Source organism: Myxine glutinosa, chromosome 1 (genome assembly GCF_964187855.1).
Source record: "Myxine glutinosa chromosome 1, kmMyxGlut1.1, whole genome shotgun sequence".
NCBI classification, from domain to species: domain Eukaryota; kingdom Metazoa; phylum Chordata; class Myxini; order Myxiniformes; family Myxinidae; genus Myxine; species Myxine glutinosa.
Genome location: NC_136261.1, coordinates 100,996,403 through 101,013,353, shown reverse-complemented (window position 1 = coordinate 101,013,353; position 16,951 = coordinate 100,996,403). Strand labels below are relative to the sequence as shown.

Genomic DNA, 16,951 nt, shown 5'->3' with positions numbered 1-16,951 from the left:
TTTTCGAAGAGCCCGCGCCTCTTCTGCTGGATGACGGGAAGAGGCAGAAGAGCTTCCGAGAAGAGAAGAGTCCAAATCGAACGACTGGAAGAGTCTTCCGGAAGGCTCTTCCTCTTCCAGAAGTGCAAATCGCACGCGCCTCAAGAAATGGTAACAAATTCAGACACTAATTGCAAGTCAGGACATCCAGCCTCCTCTGTGAAATTACAGAATGATTTTCAAACGAGAAAGAGGATTAAGGGAATGGGAAGACAAAAGGGATGGGAAGCATTCATTACCATTTCTGATTAAGATAAGTCTGCAGTGCCAACTGCAGCACCTTTCCCAGATAACCGTTCTGCTCACACACCCAGCGGGCCCATCTAGAGGAGAATAAACGTCAGGGAGAAGAACATCATGCCAGAGTAAGAAAGCAGTCAAAAGCCTTTTACCATCGTTAAAGACTACACAACAACACAACAGGCATTTTAAGGCCATTTTCCCTGCTAGAGCGGGGGTTAGTTACCATCGTTAAAGACTGCTGTAGATTATTCACCTACAGAGTAACTATCGTCATTGACTTCATTTATTAGTCGACTTATTTATTTATTTATTATTCTTGCCCAAAGGGGTTGCGAGATTATTGAAACACCTTTGTCTGCCTGGGTGTGTCCACTTGTATATTTTTTCACTTAATTTTTTTTCTCTGCAACAGCTTGTCTGATTGATGAAAAACTTGAAACATTGGAGGGAATCCCCATGGAGAATATTGCATTGATAATTCTGATGTTATAGGTCACATGGTACGGCAGCCATGTTGGATTAAAGGAAAAAATTTGGACATCTTCTCTGAAACCGCTCAATGAAAAAAAATCTGAAACTTGGCATATGTCATTAAGGATAATGGATAATGGATTTTATACCATTGGGTATAAAAGGTGATAACTATGACATCATTGGTGAAGTGGTATTCCAGCCATAATTGGTTTGAATCAAAATCCTTATCCAAACAAATCTGAAACTCAATATATCTGATCCACAACTCAATGTGTGAAGAATTAAATTTATGACATCATCAGTCGTGTGGTCTGTCAGCCATATTGTATTGAAAATAAAAACGTAAAAAACATCTTAAGCAGAACCGCTTAACATAACGATGCGAAATTTCATACATATGATCGACTTGCCATGGGGAATATATTTTGCATGTTTTTTCATATCCACCTACATTGATGCAATTTTTTTTTTTTTTTTTTGTATACAAGATCTTAGCTCGTGAGAGAGCTAACATTAATCACACAAAAAGTCAAACCGACACAAACCAACACATAAAACACAAAATAAGGGGAGTGGTAGACAAGATGGGGAGAGAGGGCGAAGGACACAATCACAACATTTGAGAGCAGGGACATCGAGAGAACTGTGGGAGGGAGAGGGCTTGGGGGGAGGTGGGAGAGGTATAAAACATATGGACACTGCAAGGACTTCCAGTAAAGAAGTTGGAATTTCGAAAAAGTGTATCTTAGGTGAATTAGCGGGGGTAGAAAAGATCAAGGTTTTGGATGGGGGTTTGGCGCAGCTGTTTTAAAGACCTGGAGGGAGGAGTGGGATTGAAGGGAGTGGGGGAGTTTGTTCCAGAGGTGGGAAAAAGGGGGAATAAAAGAGTGAAGGTGAGCAGAGAGCCTAGATTTTGGCAGTTTAACCATAAAAGGGTTGCTGGCAGATCTTGTGCGACCTGTACGAATATATGGGGGACAGAGCACAGAGAGAGCTGGGGGAGCAAGGCCGGAGAGGAGCCGGTAGAAGATAGAAAGACCACCAACCTGCTTGCGGTGAGTGAGTGAAAGGCCCTCAGAGTTAGCTTCATCGCAGGAGATTCCAATGATTCTGAAAGCTTTGGTTTCAACAGCGTGAAGCCGAGCTAGGTGTGAGGCAGGAGCACCGGCCCAGAGGGGGGAACAGTATTTCATTGAGCTGCGGACGAAAGCCTTGTATGTGGTGAGGAGCTCAGGTGTGCCAAGGAAGGACTTCGCACGACGGAGGATGCCCAGTCGGCGACTGGCTTTGGAGGCCAGCTTGGAAATGTGGTTTTCCCAGGAAAGATCATGGCAGATAGTGAGACCGAAAAGCTTGAGTGACAGAACTTCTTGGAGAGGATTATTTAGAAAGTAGATGGGAGGGTTGTCCAGTCGGTCCTTTCGGAGAGACATCGTAAGAGTGTGAGATTTGTCAGGATTGAAAGACATGTTCCACTTGTTTGACCAGTCTGTGATTTTGTCCAGGTCTGCAGAGAGTGAGGAGGCTGCAGACTGCCGATCTGAGCGATGAGGAATGGAGCGGCAGATAGTGGAGTCATCAGCAAAGAGATAGAGGTATTTTCAAGAGAGTCAGAGAGATCATTGATGAAGACCAGAAAAAGCACCAGAAGACCAGAAGTCATGAAATTAATTTAGTCATAATGTGCACAAAAGTCGTTAAATATCGTAATAATTAACAAAGCTACGGATAATGGCAATGTGTCTAACACAATAGGGTGCATGGATTATACAGGTATATGGACCATAATAGTAGATTGTTCAGTGAACAATGGCATTTTTGTTCAGAATGAGCGCACGAGGCGAGACGTTGTGCTCTAACAGAGTGTCTAATCGAGTGCAAGGTAATTGCATTCTAGTTTCAATGAGTGAAATAACAATTGATTAGGCCATTTTCATAGCCTGAACAAATGCCAGAGCACTGGAAATAAAACATGAAATTATTTATGAATAATTTGACCTATAAGGTAAAGAAAAAGATTGTTATAAGCATACTGAGCCATTATTACCCTCGCCAGAGGAGAGGGTATTGCATTTGAGTCCATTTGTTTGATACTTGCCGGAAAAGATTTCGGCAAGTATGTTGATCGGTTGTTTGTCTGGCCGTTTGTCTGTGTGCAGCACTACGTCGACACCGTTGCACGTAGAATCGCTAAACTTTACACACATATTTGTCTTGCCCTGGAATAGACTGTGCCCAATTTTTAACTCTCTCGGCCTAACGCCTCCATTATGACGTCTTATTTGATAATTTGACAAGTACAAAACTTCATCCAATCAAGATGCAATTGCTTGAGTGACATGACGGCATAAACTGGTGGAGAAATTTTTTTATGGCGTCATCGGTCACGTGGTCCGGCCGCCATCTTGGAAAAACCGAAAAAATTTACACCTCTATATCTCCGAAAGTGCCGAATAGAAAAAATTGAGACATGGCTCATTGTAAAGAACTCTCTATGTGGAATAAAATATGTTAATGATGATGTCATTGGTGCCTCCATTATGACGTCATAATTCGATAAGTACAAAACTTCATCCGATCAAGATGCAATTTCTTGAGCGCCATGTCGGCATAAACTGGTGGAGAAAAAAAATAATGATGACGTCATCGGTCACGTGCTTTGGCCGCAATCGTGGAAAAACGGAAAAACTTTGCACCTCTATATCTCCGAAAGTGCTGAATAGAAAAAATTGAGACATGGCTCATTGTAAAGAACTCTCCATGGGGAATAAAATATGTTAATGATGATGTCATAGGTCCCTCCATTATGACGTCATAATTCGACAAGTACAAAACTTCATCCGATCAAGATGAAATTTCTTGAGCATCATCAAAGAATAAATTCGTTTAGAAAACAAATTATGATGACGTCATCGGTCACGTGGTTCGGCCGCCATATTTGTCCAAAATGGCCGATAAAAAAGTACATTCCGGCAAGTCCTCGGTCCCTGACCGATTTTTCATCTGTTTGTCGGTTTGTCTGTCTGTGCACAGCACTACGTCTACACCGTTGCACGTAGAATTGCCAAACTTTACACACATATTTGTCTTGCCCTGGAATAGACTGTGCCCAATTGATGATGTCATCGGTCACGTGGTTCGGCCGCCATCTTGGAAAAACCGAAAAACTTTGCACCTCTATATCTCCGAAAGTGCTGAATAGAAAAAATTGAGACATGGCTCATTGTAAAGAACTCTCCAAGGGAAATAAAATATGTTAATGATGATGTCATTGATCCCTCCATTATGATGTCATAATTCGACATGTACAAAACTTCATCCGAAAAAGATGAAATTTCTTGAGCATAATCTAGGAATAAATTTGTTTCGACAAAAAAATAATGATGACGTCATCAGTCACGTGGTTCGGCCGCCATATTTGTTTTAACACAAAAGCCTTAAAAACCACTGAAAATACATCCTGGCGAGAGTTTGCAATCTCTGATTGCTCTTTTTCTTGTTTACCATTGCAAAGGGTTTCGTCATTAGTCATTCAGATTGTTTGAAAATGGCATGCAAGAAGTGTGTGACACAATATCCCAATTAGTTGTGTTAAAATGTTAAATGAAAGAAAGGAAGATTGAGGAAAGGTAGTGGGGTTGAAACTATTTGGAGTGAAAAGAAATACAGTAATTGGGAAAGGTAGTAGGAATTATGAAGTAGGGAAGGGAAATAGTGGTTGGGATGGAGCTGTGGGGCACAGGAAATAAATTCAGCCACTTTTGTGTACGTAATATTGAAATGACTCAAGATTTGTTGATTGATCACAACATCTTGGCTTCTACCCTCAACCACAGCCTAATGTACTTCATTTTAGCCACTGGTAATAAATTAACAGCTGAAAGCAGTCTCCAAATGAAATGTACACCCACACGTGCAGACACCACCAACTGAGAAGCGTAGGCACGCCCCCTGTGGATCTGACATTGCTGATTGTGAAACTAGATTTCAGATTCAAAATTACATGTGAATTAATTGAATGTCCACATTAAAAAAAAAAAAAAACACCTTTAGAGGCCATTTTTTCCCCGCAAGCGGGGGTTGGCCTTTTTCGGGAACTGTGGTTGTTGTTGTTTTTCGGTCTCCTTTTTGAAGCAATGTTTTACGGCCGGATGCCCTTCCTGACGCCAACCCTTTTTGCCGCCTTTAACGACAAGCAGGGAATTACCAGTGAACTGGTACTCAATTTGCCGACCTCGGAAGGATGACAGGCTGAGTCAACCCCCCTGGCGTTAATTCAGCAATTGACCGGGATTCGAACCCAGGATCCTAGGATCCTAAGCCGGCACCCTAGCCGCTAGCCCAACACCAGGGATAAAGGTAGGAAAGGTCCACATTAGGTTCCAAAAACGTAGGTCCACATTAGAAGGTAGGAAAAGAATACATTATAAATGTGAGTCAAACCACAGTATCTGATCTGCCAACTTGAGAACTAATGATTTTGGAACATGAAGTGAAAAGTGAAAAGATCCTTATGGAACGTGTTTTTGTGATTCCCAGAACCCAATGCATCCCAATGCTGCACAGAGAGATGTAGATGGGTCTTTGTTTTTCATTTGTAAGTTTACTAATCAGCATTTGCACATGGTATATGTTTGGGAGCCTCGGTGGTACGCGTTTCTGTCTGCTCTGTCGCTGATGACTTGCCAATAAGCGATGAAACTGGTCCGGCAGCTGAGGGGGTGTGTAGCATTGGGATTCCCTTGTGTGTACTATGCGTAAGTGTCATTATAGCTGTGGAGGGACTCTGGGAAGAGTTTGAAACAGCAAAGGGGCTTACCTTGTGTAGCCTTTCATGGTTGCAGTTATACAACTTTCTTTAGCTAGAAGAGCATCGGAGGAGTCCATTTATTTTTTAAATCTTAGCCACTTGGGGTAATTGATTAGGTGAGAGCTGATTGGTTATTTTCTGCATTCACATGTGAGAGATGTGGGTAGTCCATATATATATATATATATATATATATATATATATATATATATTGTTGCGGATTTGAGAATCCTGTGTTTGTAAATATGACCCTCTAGTAAATAGTTCTTGTAAATACCTCCATTTGTGGTAAAGGTCAAAGGTCGTCCCCTTAGCTAGTCCACGTACAAGCACGTAGCCAATCATAGAACCTCTCTATAGTTATTTCTTTATTATGTGTATCAGCTAAGGCTGTGTTTTCCACTAGTTGACATTGCATTGCACCAAATGAAATAAGATAGATCCCCTACAATATCGCCGTGGCCTCCAAAGCGGCGTTTCGCCACCGTTGCATTTGGGTGGGGTTATTGGCATCATCATCGCCCCCAAACTCCATTGAACACGAGGTCATCTCGGAGCAGAAGGCGGGAGGAGTCAGCCAAGTGCCAGGAACAAGGCGTGGCTTTGCCAACGCCTCATCAAGGGGCGGGATCGGTGAGCCCTCGCGACCAATCAAGGCCGAGGCGAGCTCACCAATGGGCGTTTCCAAAAGGCCGGCGGCTTGATCGCCACGCGCCTCATAAAAGGAGGTTGGGAGGGACTCCTTAGGCAGATGAGTGAGGAGGACGCACTGAGCAGTTCATTCGAGGAGAACACACTGAGCAGTTCATTCAAGGAGGAGCTGAGAATTGAGGAGGAGCTGAGAGTTGGGAGTTGAGCTTCGATGCGCAGTTTCGATCCGCTGCTGCGAAGCAACGCCGCCGTGGGAACCAGATTGCGGTGGCGTCGGTGGCCTTTGATTTCCAGCCCGACGTCCCGTGCGGGATCAAGCTCCAGCCAGCGTCCAGCTGAACCTTCCTCCCCTTCCAGCCATTCATTCCTGCTTCATTCCCATTCGTGTAAGTCTGACTGTCGTCTGTCTGTTTGTTTGTTCTGTCTGGGGAATAAGTTAAGCCTGTATAGATAAGCTAGAATTGCACTGTGTCTTCTTCTTCTTCAAGTTATTTTCGTATCTTTCCTTCTCCCTTGGTTTCTTTGATTGTGTACATAATTAGTAATAAATTCCTGTTCTTTCTACCTTTGCCTTCGTTCCTTCACATCCGTTCGTCTTTGTGATTTCCCCCATTGAGTACCTGTGGCACGATTTGGCCAACGCATATGAATCGGGTTTAGTCCTTGTTAAATGGCTCGAACCACGGGCTGCTAAAAACCGCTCGGCAAATAACATCTTGTCCGGGGTTCGAGCGGAGTTACCCCCCTGCCTTGTGGAGCGGGGTAGCTTCAGGATCGGAGACGGCCAGTGCAAATAGAAGGGGGATTAACCCCCCCCCCTCCCCCGCTAAGGGGAGTGCCGTACTCCGTTTCAGCAACAATTGGTGTCGGGAGCGAGATTCGGACCCGAAGTGCGCTTAACGCACTCAAAATTAAAAGCGGCCGAAATTATTATTAATATTCCAAATTAAAAATCATGCCATGGATAATCAAGGCGACCGGATGCCGGTGGGGGTAGAAGAAGAAGAGGTAGAGTCGACCCAGGACCAAGGGGAGGATTTGGGAGTAATGGAGGAAAACAATACGCATTCGGTAGCGGAGGTTTCAGGCGCACGAGATAGCGGCACCTCGCATGAGGTGGGAGGCACACAAAATGGCGGCGCTTCGCACGTGGTCGCGGCAGCCGAGCCCGAGATGTGGGAGTACATGAGAGTATTTATGATGCAAATAATGGCCAAATTAGACACCCAAAAAGAAGAGACGAGGGCTCAGGGTGAGCAATTGGGAGGCCAAATGGGGCAATGAGGGACGAAGCAAGGGGTACCAGTGAGCAATTGAGAGATGGGTTAAGTAATATGGGAAATCAATTTGGGGGGCTAGAAACCAAATTTGGGGGATTAGAAAACCAAATCGGGGAATTGAGAAATGATATGGGAAGCCAAATCGGGGGGGGGGGGCTCGAAGGTAAATTGGGGGGCCAACTGGAGGACATGGGTAATCAAATTGGGGAAATGAAGGAGGGGTTAACGGGGTTGGAAAATAGAATGGCTGCCCAGGAGAACCAGATGGAAGGGGTGAAGAATGGTTTAGGGGGGTTAGAAAACACCATGGAAGGCAAATTGAGGGAAATAGGGGAGCAATCCGCCCGGGAAATTAAACAGATGGGGAATCAGATAGAGGAGGTGAAAATCGGGTTAGAAACCAAATTGGATGCCCAGAGGAATGATTTGGAGCAGATGAGGGCAGCATCTACCAAAGAGATGGGAGAAATGGGGGAGGAGATCAGACGAGGTGTGGGCGAAGAGGTCGCGGGGGTACGCGAGGAGGTAAAGCGGGGTGAGGAGCGTATGGAGAAAGAGGTGAGAAATAGTACGGCTAGGTTACAGGGGGGAATAGAAGACCTGACACGGGGAGTAGAACAGCTGACGGTGGGACAAAAGGAATTAGGGGAGCAAGTGGAGAAGAACACTGCGGTAATCGGGGGGTTGAAGGCGACACAGAAAGAGATAAAAAAAAGGAACTGATAGCGACGAAGAGGGAATGTCAGATGGTACACAAGGGGTTGACGAAGAGGTTGAACGAGGTGACAGAGGCAATGGAGACGAAAGAACGGGAAGTAAGGACGCACATTGAAACGACCAAGGTGGCATTAGAGGAAGAAATTGAGGAGGCGCATCGGCAAATAAAAGAGGTGAAACAAAAATTAGTGGAAGTGGAAGAGGGGGTGAGTGAAATTAAGAAGAGACGGAGGGAAACTAAGAGAGAGATAAAGGAGGAAGTGATGGATTATGTACAAGGTCTGTGCTCAAATCGTGATGATGTGCTTACTGACCAAATAAAGAGTTTGCAGGTGGCGGAGGAGGAGCGAAGACGAGGTGCCGAGGTGAGTGGCGATATACTCGGAAATGTATATGGTGTGAGGGGAGATTCAGGGGGCTTGGGTGTTGGTTTAGACCCGGGCGTTCGTGAGAGGCCGCTGACGAGGTGTGCGACAGGTGCGGAGTGTGTGGAAGGAGGTCCGACTATGGGGAGTGCGGAAGGTATTTGTGAGCCAGGGTGTGCGGCGGTGATCGGGTGTGTGCAAGAATGCACCCCCATGAGTGGTACGGAGTATGTACCGGGAGAGAGTGCGCAAGAAGGTGCGCGAGAAAGGTGTGCAACAGAGGTGTGTGTGAGGAAAGAGTGTGCGCCGAGGAGTGAGTGTGCTGTCGAGAGTGAGAAGGAATGCATGACGGAGTGTGGTGGTGAGAGTGACACGGAGTACGGGTTGGTTGTGGCAGGAGAGAAGGAATGTACACCTGGAATGAAAGGATGCACACCTGGAATGGTCGAGCGCGTGTGTGAATGTACACCTGAGTTGGTGTTGGCGCGGGTGCGAGAGGGCACATGGAAGCGCGTGATTGGGTGTGCAAAAGAGTGCACACCCATGGTTGTCACAGAGGATGTGACCGAGGAGTGGGTGCGAAGAGGTGTGTTGATGAGGTGTGCGAACGACGAGTGTGTGCCAAGGTGTGCGGTGGTCAGGTGTGTGATGAAGTCTGTGAGCGTAATGAGTGTACCTGGGAGGTGTGTAAGAGAAGGTGCAATGACGAAGTGTATGGAGACACCTGGATGTGTGAATAAGGAACGGAACGCATGGTGTGAGCATGCAAGTGAAGCATCGACGTTAAACGGAGCAGCGGTTAGACCGACTTTTAGCCGACGCGAGCCCTCAGTTCGTGCCGGGCTTTGGGTGCTGCGGGACCCAGCGGGGATCGTAATCACGGCGGTTTCAAAGGAACCGCTGTGCGCGATCCGCGCCGGGCCTCGCTCTGCACGGTCGCGTCCGTACTCCGCTAAGCGGGCCCGGTTCAGGGGCAGGTAGGAAGGGTCGGTACGGCGACCCCTTGTGGTTGCGGCGTTCCGGCCGGGCAAGATCGGGCGGGAGACCGAAAGGCTCCGCGCCGAGGTGGACCTTGGAATCTCGGCCCGAGCGACCCCCCTCCCCTGAACCGAGTGCCGGACGAATCCAACTGCAGGAAACGAACCACCCGCGTTCATAGCTCGGCTTGGCGAAGCCGAGCTTTGCGAATGTAAAAACGCACCGAGGCTCAAGTTAAAGGACATTTGGTAGGGATAGGGAATTTGTGATTGGCAAAATTTGATTGGCAGATGATTGGCAAATTTTGGATTGGCAAGAATTGGAATTGAATGGGAAAAATTGATAATGGAAGATGCCCGAGGTGGAGGGATGGCCAATCCACCATCCCTCCCATCCCGGGGCACATGAGCACTAGCTATGGGGTTTATGGCAGTGTAAGCTCGCCGAGGGAGGGTTTGGATAATTGTATAGGGATCTAGAAAAATGACCATAGGTGACATAAGGAGTAAGTAGCGACATTGTACAGGTAGTAGGGGATGTAGCAGATTAGTTGGATTATAACGATGAGGGAGCGCGATAATATAAGGGGCGACTGGGAAGCGCGAGTTTCAGAAGGGAGTAGTCAGCTTAGATGATGCCGTGTGTTTGTGGTTTATGGGATGAGGAATTGGTATGGAAGTTTTGCGGGTGAGCATATTGAGCAAATGAGGAATTGCTAGGCAATGCTCGGGAAAGATGTGTGTATGAGCTTGGGAGAATTTGGGTGCCTGAGGCAATGGTTTGGAGAGTTAGAAGTGTATGGTGAAAAGTGCGATTGTGGGTTGTCTTGAGCGTGGAAGTGTATGGAGCAGTGTATGAGGAATAATTGTGATTGTGCATTGTATTGAGTGAATGAAGAAGCCTGGGAGGAAGGAGGGTGCAGGTAGCACCAGATGTGTGAGCACAGGTGTACAAGTGAGTGAACAGGTGTATGGAGAATGGTTGAATAAATGGTATGGAATACATGAAGTGTGGAATGGATGGTGTGGAGTGAGTATGGTGGAAAATGTGGAGTGGAGTGGTTGATGTGAAGGGAGTGTATGGGGAGGATGGACCCCTATCACGAATACCCGGGGAGGGTAGTTTAAGAGTTAGGTAGAGGGTATAGGTAAATTGTGGTTGGATATTGGCATCTGTGGTGCGTGTGGAAGAATGGTGTTTGGATGGGTGCATTAGTGACGTGGAAATGGCTGGGCGTGTGGCCTGTTAGTGTGTATAGTTAAATGGGCACTCCGCCACTGTGAGGATGTCGGCCAGGTGAGGCCGCATGTAGGCTCTGGGAGCCAGTTAGAGTTCAATGGGGCCCGAGGATCCAGAGGAAGGACCCGGGTAGCCCAGTGCCAGAGAGGGCACCGAGGGGGGTAAGCGCCAGGGAGGGCCTTCCCCAGATAGGTTAGGTAAGGAGCAGGTAAGCTCGGAGGCAACTGCAGTGGTGGAGGTGTGCAGGTGGGTAGACCTGCTGGGAGAGCCACACGACCCAGTCCTGAAATTGTGCAAAGGCACAGGGAGTTGAACCGGGGGAGTGAGACCCCAAATTGATGAAGCACCACAGTTTGGTGAATGGGAATTTGGTTCTTAAAACCGCATAGAGTGTAAGATGGCCAATGGATTGGCAGGGAAAGACCCCGGGTAGTGTAAAGTGTATTAAAGTCATTCAGAGGATAGTTAGGATTAAGAATCTCTTCGCACCATCTACATCCACTCACCTGGGGTGACAGAACTCCACACCGTGCCATGGTTTGTTGTTTTTATTTTTGTGTGCAAATGTTTGGATTGTGAGACGCATCATGACGTGGGTGTGACATTGTGCTTGATGCTCCATCTCTTCCTCCTTATGAGGAATTGATGAGGAATTTGAATTTGTGGCAAATTAGGTTAGAGGGATTGTGGTGACGAATTTGGTATAGGGGAGATATGGGGAATACGTGACATTAGTGACGGATTGGTAAGTGTGTAGATTTTGTAAATACGGGGGTAAGGGGGCAAGGGTGGAACAGGTGACGGGTGGGGTGACGTACGATAGGGACGAGCTTTTCTCCGCTCAGTCTCCAGGCGCACCTCACCTTGCGTTGCCTTCGTTGATGTGTACCCCTGTGACCTTACTCCTCGCTAACTTGTCATCTCTGTCTTCCTTCCCCGACCCGAGGATCGTGCTCTCTGGGCATTGAGGGGGAGCGTGCGGGAGGCCGCGTCTGTGTGCCCGAAATTCTCGCAACCAGCTGCTGCATCCACGCACCACTTATGGACCACATGTCTGTGGCTGAGCACCACTCATGGACCCCACGGGTTTGGGCATGGCCCTCTGCTGGGACTGGCCACGATGGCCCAAGATCTTGCTTGCGGACCCAGTGAGGTGGCACCAAGCCCACAGGTGAACCACCCATAGTCGGCCCCTGTGGGCCATAAATAAAAATGGACACGGTTTGTGTTTTTTATTTATTATCATTGCAACTAGGCAGCAAGCCATCAAGAATGACAACATCTGGAAGAACAACGGCCAGCAGATGGAGCCGAAGAGTAAGACCACCACCAGTGTGTTTGTTTTATTGAACTGAGGTGACGGTGCACTGCGGTGCGTTTTGGTGATTATTGGTGCTGTTGCGTCGATGCAGTGAGTGCATGCTGTCTCCTCCCCTCCCACAGGATTTTCTTTTTGTTTCCCCCAAAAGAAATCGCAGATCCTGGGTTGCGTTTTGTAAATACAATTAACGTCACTTGTAAATAATGCTCCCCACCGTTCATGTGTAGTTTGAGAATCAATTCCGCAATTCGGTTAATTGTGGGCGTGATTCTGTTAGGTAGGGTGCAATGCAACAGCGGGACATACTTATTTGTGTTTTAAAATTGTCGCACTCAGGGTCAGATTAATTGTAGAGGGAATTACACCTACGTGCCACATTAAGTAACGTTTTATAGGCCCGGGACGTGCCTGGAGGATGAAGGTGCAGTGTTGCGGATTTGAGAATCCTGTGTTTGTAAATATGACCCTCGAGTAAATAGTTCTTGTAAATACCTCCATTTGTCATAAAGGTCAAAGGTCATCCCCTTATCTAGTCCACGTACAAGCACGTAGCCAATCATAGAACCTCTCTATAGTTATTTCTTTATTATGTGTATCAGTTAAGGCTCTGTTTTCCACTAGTTGACATTGCATTGCACCAAATGAAATAAGATAGATCCCCTACAATATCGCCGTGGCCTCCAAAGCGGCGTTTCGCCACCGTTGCATTGGGTGGGGTTATTGGCATCATCATCGCCCCCAAACTCCATTGAACACGAGGTCATCTCGGAGCAGAAGGTGGGGGGAGTCAGCCAAGCGCCAGGAACAAGGCGTGGCTTTGCCAACGCCTCATCAAGGGGCGGGATCGGTGAGCCCTCACGACCAATCAAGGCCGAGGCGAGCTCACCAATGGGCGTTTCCAAAAGGCCGGCGGCTTGATCGCCACGCACCTCATAAAAGGAGGTTGGGAGGGACTGCTTAGGCAGATGAGTGAGGAGGACGCACTGAGCAGTTCATTCGAGGAGGACGCACTGAGCAGTTCATTCGAGGAGGAGCTGAGCGTTGAGGAGGAGCTGAGAGTTGAGGAGTTGAGCTTCGACGCGCAGTTTTGATCCGCTGCTGCGAAGCAACGCCGCCGTGGGAACCAGATTGCGGTGGCGTCGGTGGCCGTCGATTTCCAGCCCGACGTCCCGTGCGGGATCAAGCTCCAGCCAGCGTCCAGCTGAACCTTCCTCCCCTTCCAGCCATTCATTCCTGCTTCATTCCCATTCGTGTAAGTCTGACTGTCGTCTGTCTGTTTGTTCTGTCTGGGGAATAAGTTAAGCCTGTATAGATAAGCTAGAATAGCACTGTCTTCTTCTTCTTCAAGTTATTTTCGCATCTTTCCTTCTCCCTTGGTTTCTTTGATTGTGTACATAATCAGTAATAAATTCCTGTTCTTTCTACCTTTGCCTTCTTTCCTTCACATCCGTTCATCTTTGTGATTTCCCCCATTGAGTACCTGTGGCACGATTTGGCCGACGCATATGAATCGGGTTTAGTCCTTGTTAAATGGCTCGAACCGCGGGCTGCTAAAAACCGCTCGGCAAATAACATCTTGTCCGGGGTTCGAGCGGAGTTACCCCCCTGCCTTGTGGAGCGGGGTTGCTTCAGGATCGGAGACGGCCAGCGCAAATAGAAGGGGGATTAACCCCCCGCCCCCTCCCCCCGCTAAGGGGAGCGCCGTACTCCGTTTCCGCAACAATATATGTATGTATATATATATATATATATATATATATATATATATATATATACATATATATACATATACATATATACAGACACACACACACACACACACACACACACACACGCACACACGCACACACGCACACGAGCTTTCGCCACCCGGTCACGTGGTTATCTTGCCGTTCAAGTACAGTACGTATCTCTGTCGTATAGCGCTGCGTTTTTGTTTTCGCATTTTGGTTATTTCGAGTTTACGCCGCCAGGTAGGTTCTGGTCACGTGGTTATCTTGCCGTTCAAGTACAGTACGTATCTCTGTCGTATAGCGCTGCGTTTTTGTTTTCGCATTTTGGTTATTTCGAGTTCACGCCGCCAGGTGGGTTCTGGTCACGTGGTTATCTTGCCGTTCAAGTACAGTACGTATCTCTGTCGTACAGCGCTGCGTTTTTGTTGTCGCATTTTGGTTATTTCGGAAAATTTCATGTTCATGTCGAACATTTCATGTTCATGTTCATGTTTTCATGTTCATGCCATGCCAGGCAACAACTTGTTCAGAGTGCCGGCGATAGCTCGCCTTCTCTTTGTGGAAAACACGGTGAGATCCTTAACATCCAACAACTAATGGGACGCAAACGGGGCGCCCAGTTTAGCGGTACACACATTGATGAATCACCCTGCCTGTGATTCACCCATGACAGGTTATAGCTGGGTCGGGATTCAAACCCAGGCTGGACAGTTTAGACTTTAGAGTCAAGTGTGCGTACCTCCAGTCCAGGCCATCCTGCCAACTTGTATGCTGCATACAGGTGAAATATAAAGCGCGAGATATTTTTATATATACTGTATATTTTTTTAAAAATTGGTGTGGTTTTTGGCGGGCTGGAACGGATTAATAGCATTTCAATGCATTTCAATGGGGAAATTTGATTTGAGATACGAGCAATTTGAGTTACGAGCTCGGTCACAGAACGAATTAAACTCGTAAGTCAAGGTTCCACTGTATATATATATATACATATATATACATATACATATACATATATACAGACACACACACACACACACACACACACACACAAACACACACACACACAGACATACGGTACTGTGCAAAAGTTTGGGTTATTTTCACTGTTGTATTTTCACTTTTAAATTCCTCATTAACCATTTGTGGGAAGTTAGAAGTGTGTAATATAGGTAGATAATAATTCAAACTTCTGTGAAAATCAAATATAATATCACAGTTACCTTTTAGTATATAAAATCAATTAGGAAATTGAAAAAGTTTATCTTTGCTATACATATTATATTAACATGTGCTAACTAGAACGGCACTCGGTGGAGCGCATATCTCCGCCAGGCTGAACAGTTTATGTTTTATATCCCACTGATAGGCCGGATCTGGATTCGCACCTGAAGCAAAATCTAAGCGGCTTGTTCTTGTCGCCTAACCAACTCGTCCACCAAGTTTCGTCCAAAATCCGTCCACAACTTTTTTAGATATCATGTTATATATCGTTTTGGGCCGATCTCCCAATGGTGGAGAATCAATTGAAAATTAAATAATCTCGTATCCGAATCTATATTCAGATCTTCACCAAAATCGAATCGATTCTTCCTTGTCGCACACACAACCGGTCCACCATGCTTCGTCCAAATCCATCCATAACATTTTGAGATATCCTGCTAGGTATCGTTTTTGTCCCAATCTCCCAATGGTGAAGGATCACTTAAAAAATTATAGTAGACGGAACCAAATCCGGATCGTCACCAAAATCTAATCATTTCATCCTTGTCACATACACTACCTCTCTGCCGAATTTCGTCCGAATCCGTCCATAACTTATTGAGATATCTTGTTCAGAGACAGACAAACAGACAGACAGCGGTGAAAACATAACCCCCATCCACCTTTGGTGGCGGAGGTAATAATATCCACTTACCATAAAGAAAATATACAGGAAACAGTTTGTGAATTTTTGTGCAGTAAATAATAAACGAGTACAGATACATTCAAAGTACACAGTCCCCATGCCAAATAAATTAATATCCTCCAGCGCGGCATTGCCGGAGAGCCCCCGGCACCCAGCAATACCGCCGTGCAGCACGTAGAGACGTTATTGGGAGGGAGAGGTGTACAAAAATCGATTGATTAATTGCGTAATTAAAATCAATAAATAATCGTAAAATAATTTCTTAATCAATTGGCTATTAGCATACCTCAACCATCAGTGTTTCATCTGAAGCTGTAACTGTTTGAAAATTAATTAAATTCATCAAAAATTAAATAATAATCGATTAATCAATAATTATGACTTCGTCACTGTCGTGCCCAAATATTAGCTTCCTAGCTCAAAAGATGCCTGATATATTGCCCAGAGAGAAAGAAAATAAATAAATGATTGTTAATGAAAATAAATAAATAATCATCATAAAATAATTAAATAATTAATCAATCGGCCAATAGAATGCCGAAACCATCACCATTTAATCCGAGTCTGTAACTTTAAAAAAAATTAAGTCAATAATCTAACAATTAAATAATTAATCGATTAATTGATTAATCCATAAATCGAAAATAGCTTTCAGAGCCAAATCACTTGGTCATTGTCATGTCCAAATATCAGAATTCCTAGCTCAAAAGGTGCCTGAGATATTGCCCAGATGAGACAGGAAATAAATAAGTACCTAATTAATCGAAAATAATTTAATAATTAATCAATTAATTGGTTAATAAAAAAATTTAAAATACTATTTTTGCCAAAGCACTTGCTCACTATTGTGCCGAAATTTAGCTTCCTAGCTCCAAGGATGGCTGAGATATCACCCGGACAAACAAACAAGAAAGAAAACAAACAAGAAACCAGAGTGAAAACTGAGTACTCACTTTCAGCATGCGTCATTGCCGAGCCCCCTTCGGTGCCCGGCAATGACGTTATGCATCGCCTGGAGATGGCGTAGGAAAGGAGCGGTGTACAAAAAGGTTGTGGTCGGATTCGGACGAAATTTTGCCGACAGGTAGTGTATGTGACAAGGATGAAATGATTAGATTTTGGTGAAGATCCGGACTCGGATCCGGCTACTAGAATTTTAAAAATGATTTTTCACCATTGAGTGATCGGGATA

The 16,951-nt window shown here is 45.8% G+C and overlaps 1 protein-coding gene across 7 annotated transcripts in view; it reads right to left on the bottom strand.

The window, feature by feature from the left end:
• SEL1L3 (SEL1L family member 3) overlaps positions 1–16,951 on the bottom strand; it is a 119,121-nt gene that overhangs the window by 20,456 nt on the left and 81,714 nt on the right. For 5 of the 7 annotated variants that reach the window (XM_078775250.1, XM_078775246.1, XM_068115853.2 and 2 more), the window contains exon 20: positions 279–362. The exons of the other annotated variants lie outside the window; for them this stretch is intronic. In XM_078775250.1, the coding sequence (XP_078631376.1) occupies positions 279–362 (84 nt within the window). The remainder of the gene's footprint in view (positions 1–278; positions 363–16,951) is intronic. 7 annotated transcript variants of the gene reach the window in all.